Below are 25,073 nucleotides of genomic sequence, written 5' to 3'. Positions count from 1 at the left end.
ATTGTTCACTGTACGGTGGAGTATGGTGCCAGTAATTTTTTATTACTGAGATTTAATTATGCAATTGTAATTAATTATCTAACTCGAGACATACGATCTAAATTATCAAAGCATCAACGAAGGCAGCATATGAACGCGGAGCCAAGGGACATCTAACTGCGTTATTTTCAGCGACGTACTAATTGCGCACTATTTTTTTCCGACTGATAAATAAAACCCGCGAAATATCTTAGAGAATACCACATGACTGCGTTCCCACCGGGATCATAAAGCAGCGCCCTCAAACAGGCTCCATCTGAGTTATCCAGAAAGAAATAAAGGAAATAAAGAAAAATATCGTGATTGAGCTAGTGCGTTATCTGCCGCGCCCCAGCCGAAGTAACACGTCGCGTTTGGTGTTAGCTGGAAACAAGCTACGATAGCTGTTGTGTTAGCGTAGATAATGTGCACGGATTTTTTTATTTTATTGTTTTACCACGAAGCTTACCACAACAAAAGTGAATTAACAACGTCACTGCAATTATTTAAAGGTGCGGTATGTTTCGTCCCAGTCGCAATGTCTTTCTTTAATGATCAAAAGGTAAACAAACCCTTCTGCTTTGCCTCTCTAGGTCAGTGAGCATGCATTGCAATTGGTCCCCTGAGTTACTAAGCAAGGCAATATCATCAGTGGATCGCAAGATACTAAGGTATTCTCCATTAGTTCTTTTCCCCAATTCTTCCCACTAGAGGTCTCTGAATACCTCCTGTAAAACGCTCTGAATAGCATTGGAGAGATCGTATCTCCCTGCCTGACGCCTTTCTTTATTGAGATTTTGTTGCTTTCTTTATGGAGGACTGCGGTGGCTGTGGAGCCGCTATAGATATCTTCCAGTATTTTTACATACGGCTCGTCTACACCCTGAATCCGTTATGCCTCCATGACTGCTGAGGAGGTTTCGACTGAATCAAACGCTTTCTCGTAATCAATGAAAGCTATATATAACGGTTGGTTATATTCCGCACATTTCTCTATCACCTGACTGATAATGTGAATATGGTCTATTGTTGAGTAGCCTTTACGGAATCCTGCCTGGTCCTTTGGTTGACAGAAGTCTAAGGTGTTCCTGATTCTATTTGCGATTACCTTAGTAAATACTTTGTAGGCAACGGACAGTAAGCTGATCGGTCTATAATTTTTAGGTCTTTGGCGTCCCCTTTCTTAGGGATTAGAATTATGTTAGCGTTCTTCCAAGATTCCGGTACGTTCGAGGTCATTAGGCATTGTGTATACAGGGTGGCAAGTTTTTCTAGAAAAATGTGCCCACCATCCTTCAACAAATCTGCTGTTACCTGATCCCCTCCAGCTGCCTTCCCCCTTTGCATAGCTCCCAAGGCTTTCTTTATTTCCTCCGGCGTTACTTGTGGGATTTCAAATTCATCTAGACTATTCTCTCTCACAGTATCTTCGTGGGTGCCACTGGTACTGTATAAATCTCTATAGAACTCCTCAGCCACTTGAACTATCTCATCCATATTAGTAACGATATTGCAGGCTTTGTCTCTTAACGCATACATCTGATTCTTGCCTATTCCTAGCTTATTCTTCACTGCTTTTAGGCTTCCTCCGTTCCTGAGAGCATGCTCAATTCTATCCATATTATAGTTCCTTATGTCAGCTGTTTTACGCTTGTTGATTAACTTCGAAAGTTCTGCCAGTTCTGATAACGCAAGCAAAGTATACTGCAAGTGCCGGCGCCATGTGCGCTCATGACGTTGCAATCATTAGAAGCCATTATCGCTCTTTAGCGCCTTATCCATCCGCGTCGAACTATTATTAACCGAGATCAAACGTGCACCGACACGGCCGTGCAGACAGTATCTTGAAAGCGATATTGTAAGATTCGTCGGACGATCTCGCCGCTGCCACCATTTGTTAGAGTTGTCGGAAGATCTACGAGCTGTAGGTCGATCTCACCGCTTCCATTCAGATGTAAGATTTGGCAGTCGTAGCTGTAGGAAGGAGCTTGACTCTTCATCGGGACTTAGGCGAGCAGTTTTTATTTACATGTTATTTACAGTTGAACATGAAATACATCGACAGTCTAGCGAGACTCCCAAATGGAGCCCGCAAGACGAGCATACAGCAAACAGCTTATGAGCACACAGCTCACGAGTACATCTTGTGGCGATGCGCGACTCTCGCGCGTCCCCTGATATGTTTTTCCCGCATAGCGCATCTCCTGTAATCCGGCTTCGCCGCGTCTCCTGGCGTCCGCGGCGGTCGGAGTGGTTGAGGCGCAGTACGAGAGATGGCGCGAGTGTTGCGCTGCTAACGCCGCCGACAGGCCGGGTTACTTGGGCGCCGAAAGACAAGGCGCTTGCTCTTTTTGGTTCGGGACAGCGAGCAGTGCGGACGTGCCGTGCCGCGCGTGCGCCGACCCATGCTTCTGCCAGACCGTCTCGCGTGGCCGCCTTCAAACGCGCCACCGTTCGCGTGACCGTACGCGCGAACGACCAGGCGTTGGAATCCAGCATAGGGCGAACATATTCGCTCGCTATCCGGTCGCGGTGAGTCGGACTTCTAGATTTGTCGCGCGCCCATCGGCATGTTTTGTGGATAGCAACTCGGCTAGCAGGCATTGATCTATGAAAGGTGCAATAAATACCCTTGTGATTGTTTGCACTGCTGTGTTGTCGTTCCTTTGTCCCAAGAGTACGGGTGAGAGACCCCACATCTGGCTGCCCAACGTGAACCTCTTGGGGCATCGGACGATAGTTTTAACAGTTTTACTTCGTTCGAGACCTTTGTACCGAAGCGTAGGGCTAGCGCGGATTTTGATCGCTAGCGTTGGCGGCGTGCTTTCTTGAGCGAGGCGACGGTGGCTGTAGTGTGTTTGAACATGTCAACATGCTAAGCCTTTTCGCAAGTGTTTTTTTAATGGCATTCGTTGGTACGAGAGCCACGTGGTCTGCATCCTGGGAGAACGAGGCCCGCGGAGCATTGCCAAGCCTGAAGCGAGTGAGTACGGAAGCCTCGTGGGTGGTCCGAATTTCTCATGTAAATGGCTTTTCCTATCTCTTTGACTCTGATGAAGTCGCGGCTCTGGGAGCCGGGTGGCCGCGGGCCACGGGTGCCACTACGGGCTGACTGGTATTGCGGCCTGGCACCGGGCGCTCCGAGACCGTCTGGGACGGTGGGCGCCGTCAACTCGTATGCTGTGTGCACCGAGCGGAGTAGGACCACCTAACAGAGCTGACGTCTCCTCGCGGCTGCCTGTTTTGCGCCCATTCTGGGTGTTGCTTTTTGGATGCCGGTTGTTGTCAGGGTAGCGACGCTTTAGGCTTAAGGCTTTACGGAGCTGCCTGTCACACGTGGAGGGACACAACCTGGTGGACCGCGGCATTGAGGTGTTGCACTTTGCTTCCCTCATTCTAGTTAGCCTCGCAAGAATTGAAATTACTCGTTCGACTCAAGGAAGCGAGCTTCGTTCATGTGAACTGAGCATCTGAGTAGCTGCCCGATCTTTTGCTAGCCGAGTTAAACGTCGTACCAAGTGGACGATGTGCATGCAGAATTCCTCTCCCTTGCACTACTTTAGTGTTTGCAGAGTGTGTTGAGTGTACGCAACGTGATTGGAGTCACCCCTGGCTTGCTGTCACCTGCACATCGTCTGCGCTGCTGCTCCGGACTACGATCGAGCCACCCCGGGCGATGGTGATACTGTGGCCAGTTCGGCGCAGTGACTTCGGCGGCCTCATGTATCCAGCTCACAACCCTCGGCGGCGGACAAAAGAGCCGCAGTCACCGACAGCTACGGCGGCTCTTGCCAGCAGGGCGCGTCGGCGCGAGCGACGCTTGCTCGTACCGACTACAGCGTCGTCGTTTCCGGAGTACTGGCCTGGAATCGTGCCGTCGAGTCTGCAAAGCTGCTGCTGTGACCGGCGGACGCCAGCGGTGTACCCAGGGACAATGTCGGCTCGCATGCTATAGACGGCGTGTGGATATTTCTTCGGCGCGACCACTGTTGCATGTACTACCTTGTTAGCGAAGCACGCGTTGATGTTAGACCGTGTGACATGTTTCGCCGGAATATGTAGTGATTTAAGGTTGGGGCGACGTGGGGATGCGCGACTCTCGCGCGTCCCCTGATATGTTTTTCCCGCATAGCGCGTCTCCTGTAATCCGGCTTCGCCGCGTGGCCTGGCGCCCGCGGCGGTCGGAGTGGTTGAGGCGCAGTAGGAGAGATGGCGCGAGTGTTGCGCTGTTAACGCCGCCGACAGGCGGGGTTACTTAGGCGCCGAAAGAAAGGCGCTTGCTCTCTTTGGTTGGGGACAGCGAGCAGTGCGGACTTGCCGTGCCGCGCGTGCGCCCACCCATGCTTCTGCGAGACCGTCTCGCGTGGCCGACTTCGAACGCGCCACCGTTCGCGTGACCGTGCGCGCGAACGACCAGGCGTTGGGATCCAGCATGGGGCGAACATATTCGCTCGCTATCCGGTCGCGGTGAGTCGGACTTCTAGATTTGTCGCGCGCCCATCGGCATGTTTTGTGGATAGCAACTCGGCTAGCGGGCATTGATGTATGAAAGGTGCAATAAATGCCCTTGTGATTGTTTGCACTACTGTGTTGTCGTTCCTGTGGCCCAAGAGTATGGGTGAGAGACCCCACAATTTCCAGCAAGACAACGAGCACCCAGCTCACGAGTACATTTCGAGCACAACGAGCACACTCTAGCAGCCGACACTCGCTCCTTATAAGCACTTCGTCTCCCCTTGATTTCAAGGGGATGGAAACGTTCGTCCAGTCATTGTAAACATGCCGCCTCTCCCCGGGACGGCTTACACACACACGCGCACACGCACACAAACACACGTGTTCACGGTCCGAAACCGACACCACACGAATTTCGTCGAACTCGGAGCCGTCGCGGGTAGCGCGCCCGGGTAGCACTTTGTCTTGCGTCTTGGTCGGCGCGTGGGAAGGAGCCCACGACGACGTTCCCGCGGTTACTCCCCCCCCGTACCAGATCAGGTCTGCGTCGTCGTGTCGCGCACAAAGCCTGCTTCGTCGAACTCCTTCGGTCACAACGGCGACGAGGCGAGAGGGTAACGGTGGCGGTTTCATCACAAAGCCTGCTTCGTCAAATGCATCCTAGCTGAAGCGACGGAGAGTGGAGGATGCGCGTATTGTTCCCGACACAAAGTCGACTTAGTCACGCCGTGGCTAGAGGTTGGCGGCGGCGTTCCAAGATGAGGTTGCTACCGCTGGCGTAAATAACTGGCAAACTTGCACTGCAGCTGGCCGTTCTTAACAATATGCGATGCGGACAGAGAGCGCCGGCTGCTGATAAGCTCCAGACGCTGCGTTTTCGCCGCATCGCGTTCAAGAGAGAAGCGCGGGCCAGTATCTTGAAAGCAATCTACGAAAGGGGCAGGGTGTGGCTCCTGCCGAGAACGTCGGTGCTGTGTTCTCGCCACCTCGTTCTCGTTGAAGCGATAGCCAGCATGAAGGTAAAGTCGCTCGCTACTGCGGGCTTTATCTTGAAAGCGATCGTCTTAGGAACGGACGGATGGATGGGCATTTTAACGCGACAGCGTTAAGGAGCTCGTGTCGCAGAAAAGCCGGTGTCGTCGGCGTCGGTGACGGCGGCGTTCGCCGTGAGCGAAAAATCCTGGAAGGCAATTCACAAATAAAACAACTTGCAAGATGGGCTGGTAGGGAATCGAACCAAGGTCTCCGGAGTGTGAGACGGAGACGGTACCACTCAGCCATGAGTTAGATGGTTCAAAGCGGGACAAAAGCGCCTCTAGTGAATGCGGTGTTGCCTTAGAAACGTGCCGTAGAAAGTTATACTGCGGTGTATATCGGTAATTATGAGCATGAAAATTACAGAAGTCGCAGTTAAATGAGTAGCGAAGTACGTTTCCGCTACATTTCTTCTGCGCTTGGCGCACACCCAGAGCCATCTTGCAGCAAACACATAAGACTCCCTCCTCGCATTTTCGGCGCTGCCCCGACACGTGGCGCGCCACTCGCCTCTTTCTCCCCTTCGTCTCCTTTGAGCGCATTGGGGCCGTGCGGGGACCGGTACGATGATGATGAAAAATGTTTATTCAATAGATTGAGAGTTTGCAGGTCAAAAATGGCCCTTTACACAGGTGGAGTCCTTAGTCTGGGACCCCACTGGACGAAGCTGCTACCTGCGCCCATTGGACTAGAGCCCTTTGAGACTCCAGCGCCGAGCAATTGAGTAGGGCTGCCTCCCATGGCTCTCTAGTGGGGGAAGGGTTGGGGGAAGGGACGGATTAATCTGACATGCCCACACCATGTGAAAGTTATCGGAGTCTTCCCCACAGTGAGGGCATCGCCCATCAACTTTCGGGTCAAAATGTTTTGCTATTGCAGGACACAACAGGGTGTTTGTCTGCAGGCGCCGAAGGGTTCGTTCATCGGCCTTACTCAGGCCCTTAGCAGGGACCGGGAAAAGCCGATGACGTTCGCAAAAGTCTGCCAGAATTTCCCTGAACCGCAGAAGCGGTTGTCTAATCTCTGAGCCGGAAGAGTCTGGTTGAGGTGCCCGGTGGGTAAGCGCTCGGGCGGCCGCGTCCGCAGCCTCGTTACCTCTAAGCCCTGGTGGCCCGGAGTCCAAATAATGCGTTTGGGTGAGGGGTCCGATTCCCTCACGGCTCGCTTTAAAATGCGGTAGGCTAAAGGTGATACCTCGCCCGCCAGGTAGTGCTTACAGGCTCGGCGCGAATCTGTGATGGTTACCTTCGAATTCGGGTCCGAGGCGGCAAGTGCTATAGCAACCTCCTCGGCCTGCGCGGAGCTCAAAGCGCGGTAGGAAAGTCCGTTAACACGTTGGTCCTCGGGAATTACGGCAGCCGTGTAGAATCCAGTGGGCGACGGCCCTGCCACATCAATGCTTTAATACACCAATACGGATCAATGCTTTAATCCGTATTGGTGTTCGAGGGCCCGAGCGCGCGCCTTTCGTCTGCCTTCATGTGTCTGCGTGTCCATGTTGCGCGGGAGTGGAGGAACCCAGAGCTTGTGACGCCAGAGCTCCGGAAGCCTGCATGTCTCCTCTGGAATGCACTCGTGTTGTATGTGCAAGCGGTCTAGCAGGTGGCGCCCGGACACCGTCTGCGAGAGTCGCGTGTATTGGCTCACAAGGTGGGCCTCCTTCAACTCTTGGTAGGAGTTAAGCACACCTAGAGCCAACAACTTAGCGTTGCAGGTAGCCACCGGGAGGTCCAAAGCTCGCTTTGTAACCTTCCTTATGATGGCGTCGATGCGTTCATTGTGTTTCTTTGTAGTTCGAAGGTAGGGTACGGAGTATGGGATCCTGCTGGTTACGAAGGCATGGGCGAGCCGAAGCACGTCCCGGCCCCGCAACCCGCCGCGTTTGTTGGAAACACGGTGGATCATACGTCCGACCTGTTCGCCTACGCGTTTGAGTTTGTCGATAGTGGATTCCGGGCTGAGTCTGTGATGGATGAACAGATCCAGGATCCGGATCTCCTCGACCTCTCTAATAGGACCTCCCATCAGAAAGAGACGCAAACTCGTGTTGTCTTTGGGATTGGTTCTGATGTGAAGAAGTTCCGATTTCGCAGGAGCGCCTTGGAGACCACAGTGGAAAGCATAGCTATCGACGATGGAGGCAGCCCGCTGGAGGCGGTCCTCCATTTCCCCAATGCTCCCTTCAGTAGTCTAAATTGTTATGTCATCCGCGTAAAGTGCGTGTTGGATGCCTTCCACCCGGGCCAATTGTTGTGGAAGCTGCATCATGGCAATGTTGAAAAGGAGTGGCGACAATACCGCTCCTTGTGGAGTGCCCCGTGTGTCCATGGTGTATGGGCCATATTCCTCATCCTCGATCTTAAGGAGGGCCTGACACTTCGAGAGGAAATCTCTGACGTAGGCGAATGCCTTGTGCCCGCAATCCGTGGTGCTCAGGTTTGCCAGGATGCTGCTGTGACGAACGTTGCCAAAGGCCCCCTAAGATCGAGGGAAAGGATGACCTTGTCGTTGTGGCGCATGGCCGTGGGTCGTATTATGTCGCGATGTAGTTGCAGGAGGACGTCCTGTGCCGACATATGCGGGCGGAAACCAAACATAGTGTCTACAAAGAGGCCCTTAGCCTCCATGTACTGAGAGAGGCGATCCCGAACCATCTTCTCCATAAGTTTGCCCGCACACGAAATTAGTGAGATGGGCCTTAGGTTGTCGGTATTTACGGTCTTGCCTGGCTTAGGGATGAAAGTGATCAAGGAGGTCTTCCAATCGGGAGGGAATGGACGCCCATCCCAGATCTGATTAATGTACTCTAGCTAGTGAAGTTAGGCCGAGTACGAAAGATTCGCCAATAGTTTCACGGTTATGCGATCGCGGCCGGGAGCCGTGCGTCTTAGCTCTGCGCATCTTAGCGAAAGCCGCCCTAAGGTCGTGGAATGTAAAAGGAGCATCAAGATCTGGATTAGGCCTGCCCGCGTACTCGTGCTCGGGCCCAATCGGGTCCTCTATGTGACAGAGATGCCTGTCACATAGCGTGTCCGCGAGTTGAGCTGTCGTGCCTTGGTACCCGTGTAAAGCCCGCAGAAGTTGTAGTTGCGTCTCCCCTCTCGTCTGAGTGGGATCAATGAGGCTGCGAAAGAGACGTCACGTCCCTCTCGAGCTCATCTGACGCGCTGCCGAATTGCACTTTTCCATCCAATTTGAGTCTGTGAGCTGGGCAGCATACGCTGCGGCTTGCTCCGTGAGTTCGGTAATGCGAGCCTTAAGCTTCCGATTCAGCTTTTGCTTCTTCCACCGTAAGGCTTCGGCGCGCCTCCCACAGGTGCATTAGGTGATTGTCCACTGCGGGAATGTCTTCGGAAGTCTGAACTGTCGAAACGTGTTGTTGCTGTATTGTGTGTAATTGCTTTGCCCATTCAGCGTAACCGCTGGAAAAGAGCACGGAAGGTACCTCCTGCATTCTGAACTTATGCCAATCGGTCAATTTGGCCTTGTCCCACTTTTTGCGAGCCGCCTTCGCCAGAAGAGTGATCTGGAGAAGGCAGTTATCGCTACCAAGACAGTACCCCAGGTTCTCCCAGGCGACATCTTCAGCGTTCTTAGCGAGAGATAGGTCAGGGCATGTGTCACGCGTTACCGAATTGCCCACGCGTGTGGGCCATGCTGGATCCGTAAGCAGCGTGATACGAAGTGTGGATATTAACTCCGCCAGTTTGCGTCCTCTGGCCTTCTCAAAGCGGCGGTATCCCCAATGAAGGCTGGGAGCGTTGAAGTCCCCAACAATCACGAGAGGTTCCTTGTCAGCCGATTTGAGCGCGCGGTAGAAGATTTCGTTGAAAGTTACACGCTGCTTGTGCGGGGGGGCAGTAAATATTAAGAATATGTTTTGACGGGTAATGGCGCTTAAGTGGCAGAACCTTGACCATGGTGTATTCCTGTTCAATCTCCAAGTCGAGATCGACCGGGACTGCGGTGTATGCCTTGTTCACCAGGATGCACGTTGTAGGACATCTCTGAAACGAGCTATACCCAGTGAATTTAGCTTCCGTGCCGGGTTCCTGTAGAGCCAGGACCGCCGGCACGGAACCGAGGAACTGCAGGTAGAGCTGGAGGTGCGACCGTTTCTTCCAGCTCCGAAAACCCCTGCAGTTCCACTGTACGATCTCGAATTTCTCTTCTACGGCTTTATTATGGGCTTTCCGCTGGGGTCGGATAGCCATAGTGAAGGTTGTTTTTGTGAGGGGCATGCCCACGCCCCGAAGGCGATGGCACCTCAGACAGAGGCACCACAATCTCCGGGGAGGCGGCAGCCGGACTGTGTTCCTGGGAGCCTATGGTCTGACGAGTGACCACCTTTCGCCTACGCGAATCTGGTCGCGGGGAATGAGAGCGAGCGGCTGTTCCTAAATTGGACGCTAGCCCGTTCCTGCATTGTGGACAGGACAGTGTCAATCAGGGCTGGAGTTATGCTCTGCACAATGTGCGGGAGCTGCTGTTCCCAGAGTTCCCGGAAGGAAGCGCTGATGTCTGCTAAAATTTTACCTGGCATGTCCGCAATTGTGCGTTCTAAATTTTCTAAACGGTGCTCCATAATGGGCATGCGCTCGACTGTTGTGCTGCCCGAGCACTGCGAGACGCTAGATAGTCCTGACGTGACCGAGGCCCTGCCATCTTGTTCTGCCACCTCAGCTTGCTACATAGGCTCCGAAGGCCCGTCCTGTGCCCGAGGCTCCGTGAGTCTGGCCAATTTTTCCTCTAGCTCTTGTATTTTGTTAGCTAGAATTTCGGTCTGGCGCCTGAGTTCAGCATTTTGCCGCTGTAGGGCAGTTTCGTTTGGGGAGGGGGAGGGAGGCCCGGAGACAACCATAACCCAACAGCTCACCTTGGTTTGGGCGTTTTCCAGGGACGGGAAATCCCCAGCGTTGAAATTCGGCGCCTTCGTCCTGGTCCCGTACTTCGTGTTCGTCTTGACTTGTCCGGAGTTGCCCGTCGTAGTGGTAGATTTCCTGTTGTTGACATTGGTGGGCGGAGCCTGCTTGGGAGCCGATTTCCGCCTGGCGTTGGTCGGTGGCGTCCTCGGTTTGACAGGCTTCCGGTACTTGCCGATACAGCCGGCAGCACTGGTGAGGTGGTTGCCCCCGCAGATGAGGCAACGAGGGGTGCACTCATGTTCAGCAGGGCCCTCGGAAGTGGCAGCCACTTGAGAGCCACAGCGGCCGCAGCGTCCTGACTGTGGACGCGGGCAGACGTCAGCCCGGTGCCCCACCGTGCCACAGCAGCCACAGGCGGGAATCGTCTTCTTATACAGTCTCACAGGGATGCCCTAGTCGCTGCAGTAGATTTGACGGGGCACCCTCTTCCCTTCGAAGGTGACCACTGCGACGTTAGAGTCGCCCAGTTTCCTCACGGAGAGAATCTCGCCGTGCCTCCGCCTCAGCTTTTGCTTGAGGGAGACCGATGTATCTTTGGGGTCAATGTTGATGACCCCCTTGCAAACGTACCCCGAGACTTTGGCGTGTCCACGGAATGGGAGCTGGCGGTCCCCGACCACCAGCATGACGTCCCCGAGGAGCCTCTCGGCGGCGGGCACTGAGTTCAGTCCACACACTAACACATTTTCATTCCACACAGGCCATACAGAGAGGTCCACTGCTCCACAGTCACGTATGAGGTTGCGCACCGCAACTCCGGCATGGCCTGGAACGAAGGTCGCCTTCAGATCCAATGTTGTGCATGGCTTGAGCACCACGATGAGTTCGTTGCGCCCAAAGCGCGGCGTTTGCTGCGGCCGCCATAGGGACTTGCGTTCTCCGCCTTTCAAGGTTGCGCTAGCCGCGTCGGCGTGCGCAGCATGCGCGGAGCGAGCCGGCGTCTGTTGCTGCTTGGCGGCACCGGCGACTTTGGGAACGTGAGGCTTCTGCTTGCGTCGCCACATGCGGACCATGTCGTCCAAATATTCTTCTTCAGATGGTGGAAGGTCCTCGAGTTGAGCAGTATCCATGCGTACGACTTGCATAGAAGCAGGATCGTAGCCAGTCACAGTCTTCGGAGCCGCCATTGCCGGGCAATCTCCGGCCGGAGCTGGCGGACGCCGCACCGCCGTTAGTCCTAATGGCGCGGCGGTCGGCGAAATCTTCGAGCACTCAGAAATTCGTCAAAAATGGGCGCACCTTGATGAAAGTGGTGTTCACTTGTGCCGCTGATCTTCATGGAGACGATGGTACCAAAATTTGCGAGATCTGTGTTGAATGACCGCAATTACAGACAATCATTGGCGAAGCCGAGGTGAAGCGCGTTCGTCGCCGCCGACGCGCCAAGAGCGTGCTCGACTGGTACGAGGATGCCCCAATACACTCGCTTTCAATAAGTTTTCTCGCTGTCTCCCCTCCCAACTTCCAGCGTGCGTCACTCGATCCCTCGTGTTTAGGCGACGCGGCTCCTCTTTCCGCTCACAGCGCGATTCCTAGGTGCAGCGTCTGACGTGATCGCGGCGCCGTAGCGCGTCAGGCGGGAAAGCGTCCCCTACGCTGTGTGCCGTGCTGCTGGCGAGGGGTCATGCGTCTGTGTGGTGCTCCCAAGCGAGATAGAGGACGATCCCATCGAGGCGTCAGCACCATGATCGCGTCCGCCTTCATGGCGCGTCGCGGCCCGGCTGTCTGTGCCGATCACGACGTTTGGCTCGCGCAGATCGTTTCTCCCTTCGAGAAACCGAGTTCTTCGGTTCGTTCCGCTTGCTCAGGCGCACGTTTCGTTGCCGCGCCGAATGCTGCGTTTCTTGGTGCTCACCGCGTGATTGGTGGGTGCAAAGAGCATGCCGAGCGAGTGAGTGGGCGGTGCGAACGGGGTACGATAAGGCTATCGCGTTCCACTCTTGAAGGCGAAGCTTAAGCGTCCTCCAATTTTTTCTGGTTTGGTAAGCATAGAAATCCCCACGCATTAAAAAGAGGCAAACCAGATGCCGAACAAGAAAACGCTCACATGCGCAGCTGGCCTCGCTCGCTTCAGTGGCATGTCTGGTGCATGCATCTGGCGTGTCATTGGCTTGTTGCTAAGTGGCGTAGAAAATAAGTCGCAAAATATTGGGGGCGAGCTCCACCACTGGAAAAGCTGGCGCCACCATCGGCGTGACGTGGCATGAGGGATCACGTGGACACAGCGGCCGCGTCGGCTGCTTCGGAAGTGCCGAAGCGAACTGAAAACGAAAGCTGAAAGTCTCACCTGCGCTGCGGCTCTGATTAAATGGTGAGGCCTTCCCGCCTTAGGTGTCTGCTTGACAACATTTGAAAGCACTCGGCAGTGGCTGCCTTTGGAGGTGTGCAACAACGTAGGCTACTGCTCGGTGCCGCAGTGTCACACGTACGCGACGGAGCCGGGCGACAGCCTTATTCACACGTAGCCGCAGGACAAGTAGCTCCGTGATGCTTGGCTCGCGAAACTTAGAACCGGCAGACGGCCATGGGCTACAACTCAGATATGCAGCAAGCACAAACGCGAGGAAGATTTCTTCTACGGCACTGGGACATGCTATGCTCGGTGAGTAGCAGAAAACTGAGACGCTCGCCCGCTGCCCGGCTGATGTCATGACGGTTTGATGAATGAACTTTTTGATGCTAGGTACTGGCAAGTTAACTCGAATGGAAAGGGAGCGGTAAAAAGCACAATAAAGAAGGCATGGCATATGGTCATGTTTGTGTTATGAATTAATGCACTGAATTACGGAAAAGAAGCAGCGGGAAATCACACGCCGAGAAGACCGATACAGATACAGTGCTGCGCAACCTGAGAAATAATATTGAAACGTCCTAGAATTTAAAAGACAAAAGAAGATTAAATCGTCGCGACGGCACACCAAAATCGCCGTGGACGTCGGTATCTCAATAACGAAATTGTTTTTGAACAATTCTGATAGCGTCCACTCAACACTGGCTGCTTGGGTACTGTCAAATGCTCATATTCTGCGGACTAAATCTCACGGAACGGTGTGAAAACGCGCACGCAGCGAAAGCGAAACATTGAGTGCGGATATGCATGCAGACGCGCAGTCGGCAGTGGCGTAGCAACAGGGGGGGCCGGGGGGCCGTGGGCCCCGGGTGCAAGGGACCAGAGAGGGGGGGGGGGGTGTCATATGCGTCTGAAGACACCCCTATTTCCGCCAGCTACACCCGGGAAGGGGGGTGACAGAAGACCTATGGGCCCCGGGTGCCAGACGACCTAGCTACGCCACTGGCAGTCGGTCATGGCGAACCCGTGCGCTCGCCGCATTGAGGCTTCATTATGTTATGCTGCATTTGGTTATACAGACAGCCCACTAGAAGAACATATTTCACATAATCTTCTCTCAGCGTTTGCCTACCTTTCATACAAGAAGCCGGTTCGGGAGACTCCATCGCGGCGACCGCGCGCAGTGGCGTTCACTGTACGTATTCGGTAGAGATAGCGTCTGTACACGATTCTGTGCTTTCATTTGCCCAAGATTATTCTTTGGACAGTAACAAACTTCTCTTGTTTTCAGACTACTGACAGAAATGTCCAGGAGGGCTGCCGCGTGGTGTTTTTATTGAACGCCGTAAGCGAAACCTATGAGGAGCGCGGCGTGATCCCTCATACTACGCAAGAGAGGCGCTTCCAACAGATGGTGACTCCGTAAGTCCTCGCCCCCAATAACTTCATTTAATTAGGAAAAATGAGACGTCCCCCCAATCGTAGCAATTACTACAAAGGAAACCTATACGGGTTCCTCAAAAGAAAACCCTCGCACTTTAAGAAAAATTCGTCCTAGTGCGGGACCCTAACCCGGCACCACCTCCTTCCGGGGCAGCCGCTCTACCATCTGAGCTAACCAGGCAGCCAGCAAAGGCAGGGCGAAGTCGGATTTCTCAACAACTCAAAGAAAAGGCAGGAGTTTGACGTAATAGTTCTGCGGAAACGTGCATGGTGGAGAGAAGTAATTAATTAAGGGAAAATGAGACATCCACCCAATCGTAGCAATTGCTACAAAGGAATACCATACAGGTTCCTCGAAAGAAATTGTTACGATTACTAGAGTCGTTACGATTGGGTGGATGTCTAATTTTCCCTTAATTACTTATCTCCACTTTGCGGATTTCCGCAGAACTGTTACGTCAAATTCTTGCCTTTTCTTCGAGTTGTTGACAAATTTGACTTTGCGCTGCCATCAGGTAGCCGCCTGGTTAGCTGAGATGGGAGAGCAGCTACCCTGAAAAGGCGGTGGTCCTGGGTTCGAGTCCCGGACCCGGTCGAATTTTTCTTCAACTACGAGGCTTTTCTTTCGAGGAACCCGTATGGGTTTCCTTTGTAGCAATTGCTACGATTGGGTGGATGTCTCATTTACCCTTAACTAATTACTTCTTTGTACCTTGCGGGTTTCCGCAGAGCCACTACGTATAACTTCATTTATACACAAATGCCTTTTAGTTTTAGCAGGAAAGAATAAATCGCCGTCTTTGGCACAAGGTTAGTGCGCAAGCTGCGGCATTCCAGCACTAGCCATGTGCCACGGTGTCGGTGTAATGCTTCGCTGCCGTGAAACTTGTCTAGTCCAACAGGCTTTCGCAGGGTTCTCGCAGTCGATGCGAGAGCACCTGCGCGCTCGATAGAGTATTTGCTGAAAATGCTCTATGGCCCTCTACTTCACTGCAATATAAGAGCTGTGAAAGAGCAATCGCATTTGTGCGAGAGGGGATGTTGTATCTACGCTACCATGACTATGTATTTTAGAGTGTACGTTGCCTGTCCACTGCACATTGGACAACGGGGTCAGGGAGACGCGAGCTGTGTAAGCCGACATTGAAATTATAAGGTTTGACACGTGAACGTTCGGCAAGAACACTCACCGATAGCGTTTCGGTAGACATCATACGAGATGCCCATCCGTAGCTGGGGAACTGGCACACTGCAAGAACACGGCGATGATATGCTTTCCTTCTCAACGCAACTCCACGCGCAACTCACCTATCGAAGTAATTGTATCTTCCGAGGCGCTTCCAGCTTTGTTCTGCCTTGGCTGATAGAAGTATGGCGACATTCGTCCCAAAGCTCGATTCTGGGTGCAGCTCCTATATCAGAAGAAAGACACACACATCAGCACATCTTGGCTGTTTTGTGGTTCCCTATAAAATTTTATGTTAGTGCTAATAGCAAGTCAAGGGACGACAGAAGTGTCAGAAGGCACAAGGAATGGCGTTTCCTTTTACCCTGCCACGGCTAGATTTTTTTTTTTAGTTTACGGGCCAACGGAAGAGTTCCTGCCTTGCTGTTAGCGCCATGTGCTGGGTCACGCAGCGGCCAACGACCGGTTGTTATTCCAGGCCGGGTTCACAACGGCGCGGAGGAATGAGCAACGCTGGATCGAGCAACGCGAGAGCAGCGTCGGCGTTCATTGTCACCGCGGTTTTTCTCGAGGTCTCGCACAGGCTGGGGTTTTACAAGAATTATGTCATCGCGTGGCACTACTCAAGCACGGCCCCTCGGTGAAAGCGGCTGAGGTTGAACACATAACAGCACATCAGTGACGTAGCCAGAAATTTCGTTCGAGGGGGGGGGGGGGGGGGCTCACGTTGCAGCTTGGCCTCCTCCTTAAGAGGAACCTTTATCTCGGATGCTCCTATCTAAATACATGTAGAAGGTGAATTAGATTTTCTCTGCAACCACTGGGCGAAATGTGATGAGGTTTGTTACATTTAAAACAAAAACTTAAATTCTACTGTCTTCTGGTTTCGAATTTTTCATTTAGGTTGTCAATTTTTTATTAAAAATTGGTACAAATCTCGAATTTTCAGAAAACGAAACTATCACGTTTAAAACGCTGTAAGTCAACAATGAAAAACATTATCACAATTTTGTGAATCGCATCCAATAGTACATCTACGGCGGACAAAATTGATACGTTACAAATGAATCTCAAATAATTTAGCTTTATCGAAATACGGCTTTTGCAGAACCCTTGTGCACCACGTAACTAATTCACGTAAGATACAAATTGACATACCGAATTTGTCCGCTTTGACTCTTATAATAGATGCCGTTTGATGAACCGCGATATCTGTTTTTGATGAAGAGCTTTTCGTTTGTAAACGCCGTGTTCTATTTTTTTTCGCACTTTCAAGTTGTTCAAAATATTTTAAACGAAATTCAGGTCCCAAATCGAACTTCCACTTCCAACAGATACTGTAAGTTAACTTTCTCAAATTCAACAAATTTCAATAAAAATGATTCAGGGGTTATCTCAGAAAAGCGTTTCTGCGTTTTACATTTATTTGAATAGGCCGCGTCGGAGTTGGGCCCGAGCTAAAGCTTCCTCTTAAACAATTTATCGAGAGACCAAATACATGAATAATAACTGCATTGCCATTGCCAAAGATGCTGCAAACGAATTCTTGAACGCTACGCACTGTCAAAACAAGTAATATATGTATTGTTTAATAAAAAATATACTCGTATGTGCCAGAAATTGTGCTCAAAATAACTGTTATCAATGCTTCCATGTTCTTGTCTATTTAATAAGTAAAGAAAATATCACACGTTCCTTAGAACTATATCAGTTCGAAACCAGCAAAGCAGTGCATGCCCCTGATATGAAAAGTGTAAAGGCCATGAAATGAACAAGTTGACGACAAATATGTTAATGAAACTTTGTGATTCAACAACCTTGTTTACATTTTTGTACATATGCAACGGCCAGTGAAAAATCTCAATGACGCTGTCATTTATTCCAATGTATTACGCAGGAGCAGCTGTCACCGGTCGTGTATCCTAAGTAATTGCACCGAAATTATTGTCCCAACAGAGAACACCTATATAAAGCTGTTCTGCAAGATATACGAGAGCGAGTCAAATGAAAGTGAGCCAATGCAAATATATGACAAACGGGGTACCTAATTTAAAAATAGTCTCCATGAGCATTTAGACATTGATCCCATTGACTAACGAGTCGGGTGATTCCCGTCTCAAAAAACACCCTAGGTTCCTGCTTCCACAAATCTGCAATTCACTCTTTCACGTCATCGTCCGACACGAATCTGCTTCCCTTAAGCTGTCTTTTTTTTTTCATTTGCCCCAAAATGTGGAAGTCGCAAGGCGACAGGTCTTAGCTGTATGGCGGATGTTGCAGCGTTTCCCACTTGAACTTTGCCAGTTTTGTATTAACCACATCAGCGACGTGGGGACGGGCATTGTGGAAAAATTTTAAATTAAATAATGGGGTTTTACGTGTCAAAACCACTTTCTGATTATGAGGCACGCCGTAGTGGACTCAGGAAATTTCGACCACCTGGGTTTCTTTAACGTGCACCTAAATCTAAGTACACGGGTGTTTTCGCATTTCGCCCCCATCGAAATGCGGCGGCCGTGGCCGGGATTCGATTCCGCGACCTCGTGCTCAGCAGCACAACAACATAGCCAGGTCGTGGAACAAGATGACCCCATTGGTCAATTTTCCACGTCGTTTGTTCTTGATTGCGACACGCAGCCGATCCGGCGTTTCACAATATCGGAAACGATTGATAGTCTCTCCGGCTTTAGAAAATTCTATCAGTAATGACCCCTGACGATCTAAAAAAAATAGTAAACAACACCTTTCTGGCGGAAATGACGGCCTTTGCTTTCTTTGGGGCGGTGAATTCGAACGTTTCCACTGTAAGCTTTGCCGTCCTGTTCCAGGCTCGTAGTAGTGGCACCGTGGTTCGTCCCCGATTACAATTGCAGACAAGAAATCGTCACCCTCATTGTGATACCGGATCAGATGAGTCAAGGCAGCGCAGAACCTTCTTCTGGCGGTGGTTGAAAATCTTCCATTGCTCACACAAGAGCCGATGACCGAGATGTTCGTGAATTATGGTGTGAACCGAACCGCGACTGATGTTCACACGCTCTGCCAGTTCATCGATTTTATCATCCGTTCTTTTCTCATTAGCTCATCAACTTTTGCACTTCTGTTGGGGGTGATTGCACGATGGCTTTGACCCGGTGTTGGATCGTCTTTGCAACTTTCACGTCCTTTTTCAACCGTTTGCTCCAATGCTTCGCAGTGGCCAATTAAATGCAATGTTCAATGTACACGGCAGCCATACGGCAAATAATTTCCTTTTGGGGAACACCTTCAGCTGTCAAAACGTTCACGGCACCCCGCTGCTCAACTTCTGAAGTGTCCATTACGTCACGCAACCATGTTCGATCCAGTGTATAAGGGCATTAAAAAACATTTACCCTCACATCTGCGTGTCGCTTTTGTAAATGAAAAATGCCTGTGTGCTTCGCGCATGTCTCGCAGATAATGAACCGAACCATTATTGCGCGGGGTGGGTAGGCTCTCTTTCATTTAAATCGCCCTCGTTGATTAGAAATGCGAAGATATAATGGAATATACAAATGCTTGATAAAGGGCAAAAAAGTGTCACTGGAAAGCAAGTTCACTGCACGTATACACAAAACCTCGCAACAAGATATTTAAATATACGTATAAGTCTCCAATAAATCTACGTATCTAAGAAAAAGTCACGGTATATAATGCGTCAAACAAGGCAAATAAACATGTAGCGCAATCACAGATTCACAGAATCCAAGATCCCGCCCCCATTCCATCCACCCCATCCGACGTATTGCGTGCGACGCGTGCTCCCCGCTTTTCTCCCTTGCGCACGCAAGACTGAGCCACCATCGTCGGCTCACCCATTCCACCACCACCCTACTCTTTCACTCGCACATACAGCATGCGGCGCGCGGTCACGACGTTATTGCCCTGAGACGTCATAAGAAACATGAGGGCGACGGCGACAGCAGGAATGCGCCTGGAGCCTTCATATAATTGCTATCACAATAATATAATAATAGTATCCGGCAACCGAAGCGTGCCGTGGCCGATTACTTTCCGCAAAAGAAGTAACAAACTGTCAGGATGCGACAATTCGCTGCGCTGCAACAATGTATCTTTTTTCTTTCTTTTTGTGGGGTGGGGGCCCCGAAATGAAAAAAAAAAAACCGCGAAGGAGAGTATGTTGGCCACAATCCAATGCCTACTCTGGGCACCCAATGTGGCTACCAAATGACTATCGAAGAAAACGTGAGACGCTTGGTCCACCGAGAACCATAAGCATAGTGCTCGGTATTTTACACCGGCGAGACAAGACTTTCCGGAGAGGTTGCGCTCAAGCGAACACGGTGTAATCCATCAAGTCTTCACAGTGATGGCGGTGAGCGGCCATTGTTTTTCTCGTCTGCTAGCCACAAGGCGTCCAAAACTCTGCCAGGCGAAAATGCACTCGGCCAGAGAAAACCACACGCGCACCGAAGTACGCCGCGCGGTGGTTTCGCGGCAACACAAGAAAAACTCATGCACTCTGGCTGGCTCTGGCAGCCCGCGGGTAGGGTAGCGAGAATAAAAAAAAATTTAAGAGGCTCAATGTATCCTCACGAATAAAATTCAAAGTAGAAAAAATGAATAAGAACGTAGTTACCCTGGCTGGCCTTAGTGTCTTGACATGGATGCTTTGGCGTAGGTGAAAGAAAATGTTGATATTTTTTTTATGTGACATGACGGCACAAACGAACCAACCCAACGCTTCGCTTCATCGTATCTCGTTGCGTGTTTTGTCAACTTGTCTGATAGTGTGTTGATTTGGCTTGTCTTGTATGTTCCGATCTAAGACTTTAGAAAAGTCAATGCACCTTTGGCGTCAAATGTTTATAATAACATTAAGCCCACAAAGTTCCGGAATTGAAAATCTAAAGCACGACTTTGGAAATATCAATGCACCTTTCGCATCCAAAGTTTATTAGAACTTTATAACCATATGTGTCAGAATTGAAATCCAAGCGCTCCCGATTCCGCAGCCTCAGCGAAATGCCGCGACGAGCCCGCCCACTACGCCTTTGGAACTTTGTGCTCGGATGGAGCTCCTTGCATTACGATATGTGACTCCCGGTGCATGGGCGTTGCCGAAAAATCCAGCCCGATTTTGTAATGTTCGCGCTAAAATGTTTTTTCGGGCATGAAAAGGGCATTCTAGACAAAATCGAGCATGATTTCCGGCGTCGAGGATTGTTTTGGCCTGCGGCGCAGGGACAGCAGTAAAAAATTTCAGGGGGGGGGGGGTGCTGAGGCCCCATAAGCCCCCCTCCCCCCTGGCGGCGCCCCTGCAGCACATGCATATATCGCGTCGGCATATACGTGCACCTGCAGTTGCGCCGCTTGCCGGATCAGTTCTAGGATCACACTCGGCGGCGATAGACACAGGAAAACGCTATTTAAATATTCTCACCGTAACAAATATATGCCTGCATCATTGTGTAATAAACAGAGTTCATTTCTTTGTGCCGTTTTAAAGTTAATGGCTTTCTTTGGCTTCTTCGCCCATTTTTCTGCCTCGATCCGCTAAGGACACATGCTCTGAATTGCACGCCCAGTTCGTTGTCGAACGCAAACTGCAGCGCGATGGCTTTGGAGTGATCCGGAGATGCCGTCATCAGTGGTGCCACTGTGGCGTCCACGGCGAAATATTTTCTTACCTTTTGGTCTATGCTTTCGAGCTGTACTCTTCTTCCATCGTTAATACCAAGGAGCTTGGTAATAAAAAGGAGATTTGAAAATCTCTTTATGTAGTACCAAGGAGGTTTTGGGATGAAGACATTTCAGTGTGATATACCTGCAAATGTGTTGGTGAATATGGCACTTAGCGGCCGCAGTTTCTACGGTAACCTAATGCGATTCGCAAGTCAACTTAGGGGTCGCTCCTCCTGGCGCCCAATCACAACGTACGCCGTCCCTTGCGTGCTGTTGCTTCAACCGTGGTCAGATGTTGCTGACCGACTAACGACGAGGCACGCGTGGCAGCCCCCGGCACGGCGTTGTTTTCTCCGGCGTCGAGACTCATTCGCGAAGTGTGACGGCGCACCGAGTGGCTTTCACATGAGGCCCGAAGATTCCGCAACTGACCTACACCGAACCGGCCACGGAAGGCCAGTAAGTGTGACGGCAGTAAGCCACCTTGCACTCCTCCGCACTACATGATGCACCCCGAAAAGAACGACCGAACGACGAGGAACATAACTGCCCCGTGCCCTTTGTCCGCGCAGAACATGTTTCTCGGTCTCTTGTTGACCGGTGGCTCGAACGTGCTTGATGCGCCCACGTCGTCAACGACGACCGCACTCGCCCCCTGCCTTTATGCGTCTGTCGCCGTCTTTGGCTGCGCTGCATTATTCGCCGCATTCTGATCTTTACGGGCTTCTTTCTACGACGATTTTTCCTCGAACTCCCTTTCATGCCGCCTTCTCGCGCCTCCAGCTGGCCAGTGCACATATCGTCATCCCGTATCGCTTTCCTACCAGCACAGCCTGAGTGGTTTTTCTTTAAATCAACTATCAATTTGATACGTGGAAAAACTCCAAGGCAGCGAAAGAGGTGGCGATAGCCCTAGCCATAGTTAACCCCAGTTGCAGGTACGTACTCAGTGACTCGCAGACGGTGGCTAGAAACTATGCACAAGGCAGAATTTCGCCGAAGGCTAAGGCTATACTCAAAGCGAACGCGAACTATGTCACCTCCGAGGAGACGGAGCAACGACACATCATATGGTTCCCGGCTCACACGTCCCCCGACACCCCCGTACCCAACCTCTACGAGGAGGTCCACTGCGTAGCGCGAGGTCTCACATTCTACGCCCGCGTAAGCATCCTCTCTTGCGGTTGGAAATCCAACGAAGGCATGGACAGAGAGGGAGAGAATGACCAGGTACTGTGATATTACAAAATTTTATCAGAACTCCTGGCGTGTTTATCCGCCCCCTAACCCCAAACTCGGCAGGGCCCAAGCGGTAGACTGGAGGCCGTTCCAAACAAAGACCTTCCCCAACCCCGTCCATCTCAGGATGGTATATCCGGACATCTACTCAGACGATAGCTGCAAACTATGCGGCAGGGCTCACGCATCTCTTAGACACATTCTCTGGGAATGTGAGGTTCTGTGCAGAGAAAATGCAGTTTCCCCAGATGAAGCTGCGGCGCGATGGACGGCCGCGTTGCGCAGCTCAAACCTCTAAGATCAACTGTGGGCCATCCAGCAAGCCCGTGAGGCGGCGAGGAGACAGGATCTCCGGACCTCCTCGGGGGCGGCCTAGGCCCAGGCCACGAATTTGCCAGATTGTCAATAAAGTTGTTACCACCACCATCAGTTTGGGGCTGTGCATTACTAATGAAAACTTGTTTTCATAATAATCAGATCTTGCTTGCTTGATGTCGATATTGAGCCTGTTGTGAAATTTTTATTATTCTCCGAGATGATCATGATTTTTTGTTTTTGGTACCGAGAGAATAATAAATTTTTTAAGTTAATACGCTTATACAAATCCTTGGTAATCCATACCTTTTTCGCTTTTGTGTGCTTTTGGCAAAAGCGTGTGGAAATGCCTGGTCATAACTATGGAGGATTTTTTCTAAGAACACATCATACGCCTTAGACAGATTCGTTTCGCTGTACAACTCAGCCCAGTTAGTCTCAGCCATCAAAGAACAATACCTGGCCACGTTGAACTCATTCACGATTCGTCGCTTATATTTGTTTTCACTCAAATGTTTCTTTAGTGGAAATTGTGCAAAAAGGGAAAATGATCACTTATTTTAGACATAAATACCCCGCACAAAATGTTGTGCAAGGAAAACTTGTAAAACATAAGTCTATTAACGTTTCAGAATGGTCTGTAACTCACGTGGGACAATCAATAACATTTTCACAACCGTACGAGAGTGTTAATTGAAGAAACTTCACCTGGTTAGGGTTATTTTTCATGATATGAATATTTAGATCACCAAAGATTATTATTTCCCATTTATTAATGCTTGCATATTCAAGAAAAGACTGTACGAATTGAAAAACTACGTCTGTTATGCTACCAGGGGGATGGTAGATTAGGAGTATCGCGACATTATGGTGTAATATAGCGACAGCCTCAAGATCTTCCTGTAAGAGAGTGTAATCAAACAAAGCAACATAGGACAGGCTTTTCTGACATATGAAGAAACTCTTCCACGTTTATCTTCTCTGAACACAGAAATGTTCTCATAGCCCGGAAACTGCGTAACATCGGCATCAGAGGAGTACCAAGTTTCGGAAAAAAACAGTAATGACAAATGTGCAACTTATTTGCTGAAGAACAGTTTCAATTTCATGTACTTTGTTTCGTAGACTTTGTGCATTGAGGTGATGTAGAAGTGCTTGTTCAGAAGAATAATTATTGCTGCTTATCAAGTTATTAAAGACATTCGGTGTAAAATAGAATCCCATGATAGAGACAAGTTACAAACAAGTGTGTAAGCGGTGCGTCTACACTGACACAACCATTTTTTCCTGATCACTTTCACAAGCAATCCATATTGCTCGCGTGCCTTGCTCTTTCTTTGCAAAAACCTTTCCCTGGGAACACCACACAAAAGTGTAGTTCAGTTCGCGTGCTTTATCCTTAGCAAGCCACAGAAGGCTCGTATTCACGGCAGTGAGGTTATCGAAAAAACGTAAAGTGCTTGCGCAATCATTCGGTTTATACTGTTTTGCCAGCCGCGATGCTTTCACCGTTCGCCTGGAAAATCGGATTAGGCTAATCGGTAACTTGTTCGGATGCGGCGGGAGGAGATGCACACTGACAAGGTCTGTCCACTTTTCCTTTCTTCTGTCACCCTGCATGTTTATGTGACATAGTGCATGGCGAGCTCCCTTTCTTGCTTTCCTCCTGTTTCTGTTATTGACCGCGATGCTATTATGAGGTTCCCTTAAGGGACCTTCTTCATTACTACCTATTCCGGCCTCATCGGCCCCCGTGTGCCCCTAAAGAAGCAACAGCGTGACCAGCAAGTCGCCAGCCCCCTTCTCGTGCAAGCCTTTAATTGAAGTGGATCCCGTCTCGTTGAAAACAACCACAGCTTCGCTTGTGGATAGTATTCCTGTATACAGGAACACTACTTGTGGAGGCAAGGCAGCGCCATCTACATTTCGCGGAGCCACAAGTAGTGTTCCTGTATACAGGAACACTACTTGTGGAGGCAAGGCAGCGCCATCTACATTTCGCGGAGCCAACTTCCCGGTATGGGAAAAATAAACTTTTTAATAGCCACCATAGTTTGACGTTCGCGGCTTGTTGCGCCAAGTCATCTACTGCACCAACTCACATCACGTCGCTTGTAGAGAACACACAAGAGCACAAAATGAAGCGTAAGAGAAAATATTCGCCACAGCAACGCGTCATTATCTAATCTGAATACGCCCATCTCTATTTATAGACCTCATTTTATAACCTCACGCATTACCCTCGTGAGCCTTGATAATTTCGCATCAATTCATAGCAACGGTTTCGCCCATATTTTAAATTAAATTAAATTATGGGGTTTTAGGTGCCAACACCACTTGCTAATTATGAGGCACGCCGTAGTGGGAGACTCCGGAAATTTAGACCAGCTGGGGTTCTTTAACGTGCACCTAAATCTAAGTACACGGGTGTTTTAGCATTTCGCCCCCATCGAAATGCGGCCGCCGTGACCGGGATACGATCGCGCGACCTCATGCTCAG

At 50.6% G+C, this 25,073-nt stretch overlaps 1 protein-coding gene and 1 pseudogene across 1 annotated transcript in view; both read right to left on the bottom strand.

Annotated features, from left to right (window-relative positions):
- The window catches only part of LOC142575110 (neprilysin-1-like), a 357,362-nt gene that overhangs the window by 222,828 nt on the left and 109,461 nt on the right, over positions 1-25,073 (bottom strand). The window contains exons 8-9 of the mRNA XM_075684106.1: positions 15,475-15,578; positions 15,357-15,415 (exon numbers count right to left, since the gene is read on the bottom strand). Of these exons, the coding sequence (XP_075540221.1) occupies positions 15,357-15,415; positions 15,475-15,578 (163 nt within the window). The remainder of the gene's footprint in view (positions 1-15,356; positions 15,416-15,474; positions 15,579-25,073) is intronic.
- Positions 6,133-11,560, bottom strand: LOC142573778 (uncharacterized; annotated as a pseudogene).

Source organism: Dermacentor variabilis, chromosome 3, assembly GCF_050947875.1.
Source record: "Dermacentor variabilis isolate Ectoservices chromosome 3, ASM5094787v1, whole genome shotgun sequence".
NCBI lineage: Eukaryota > Metazoa > Arthropoda > Arachnida > Ixodida > Ixodidae > Dermacentor > Dermacentor variabilis.
Note: the sequence above shows the minus strand (reverse complement) of the source record. Positions and strands in the feature narration are given on the sequence as shown.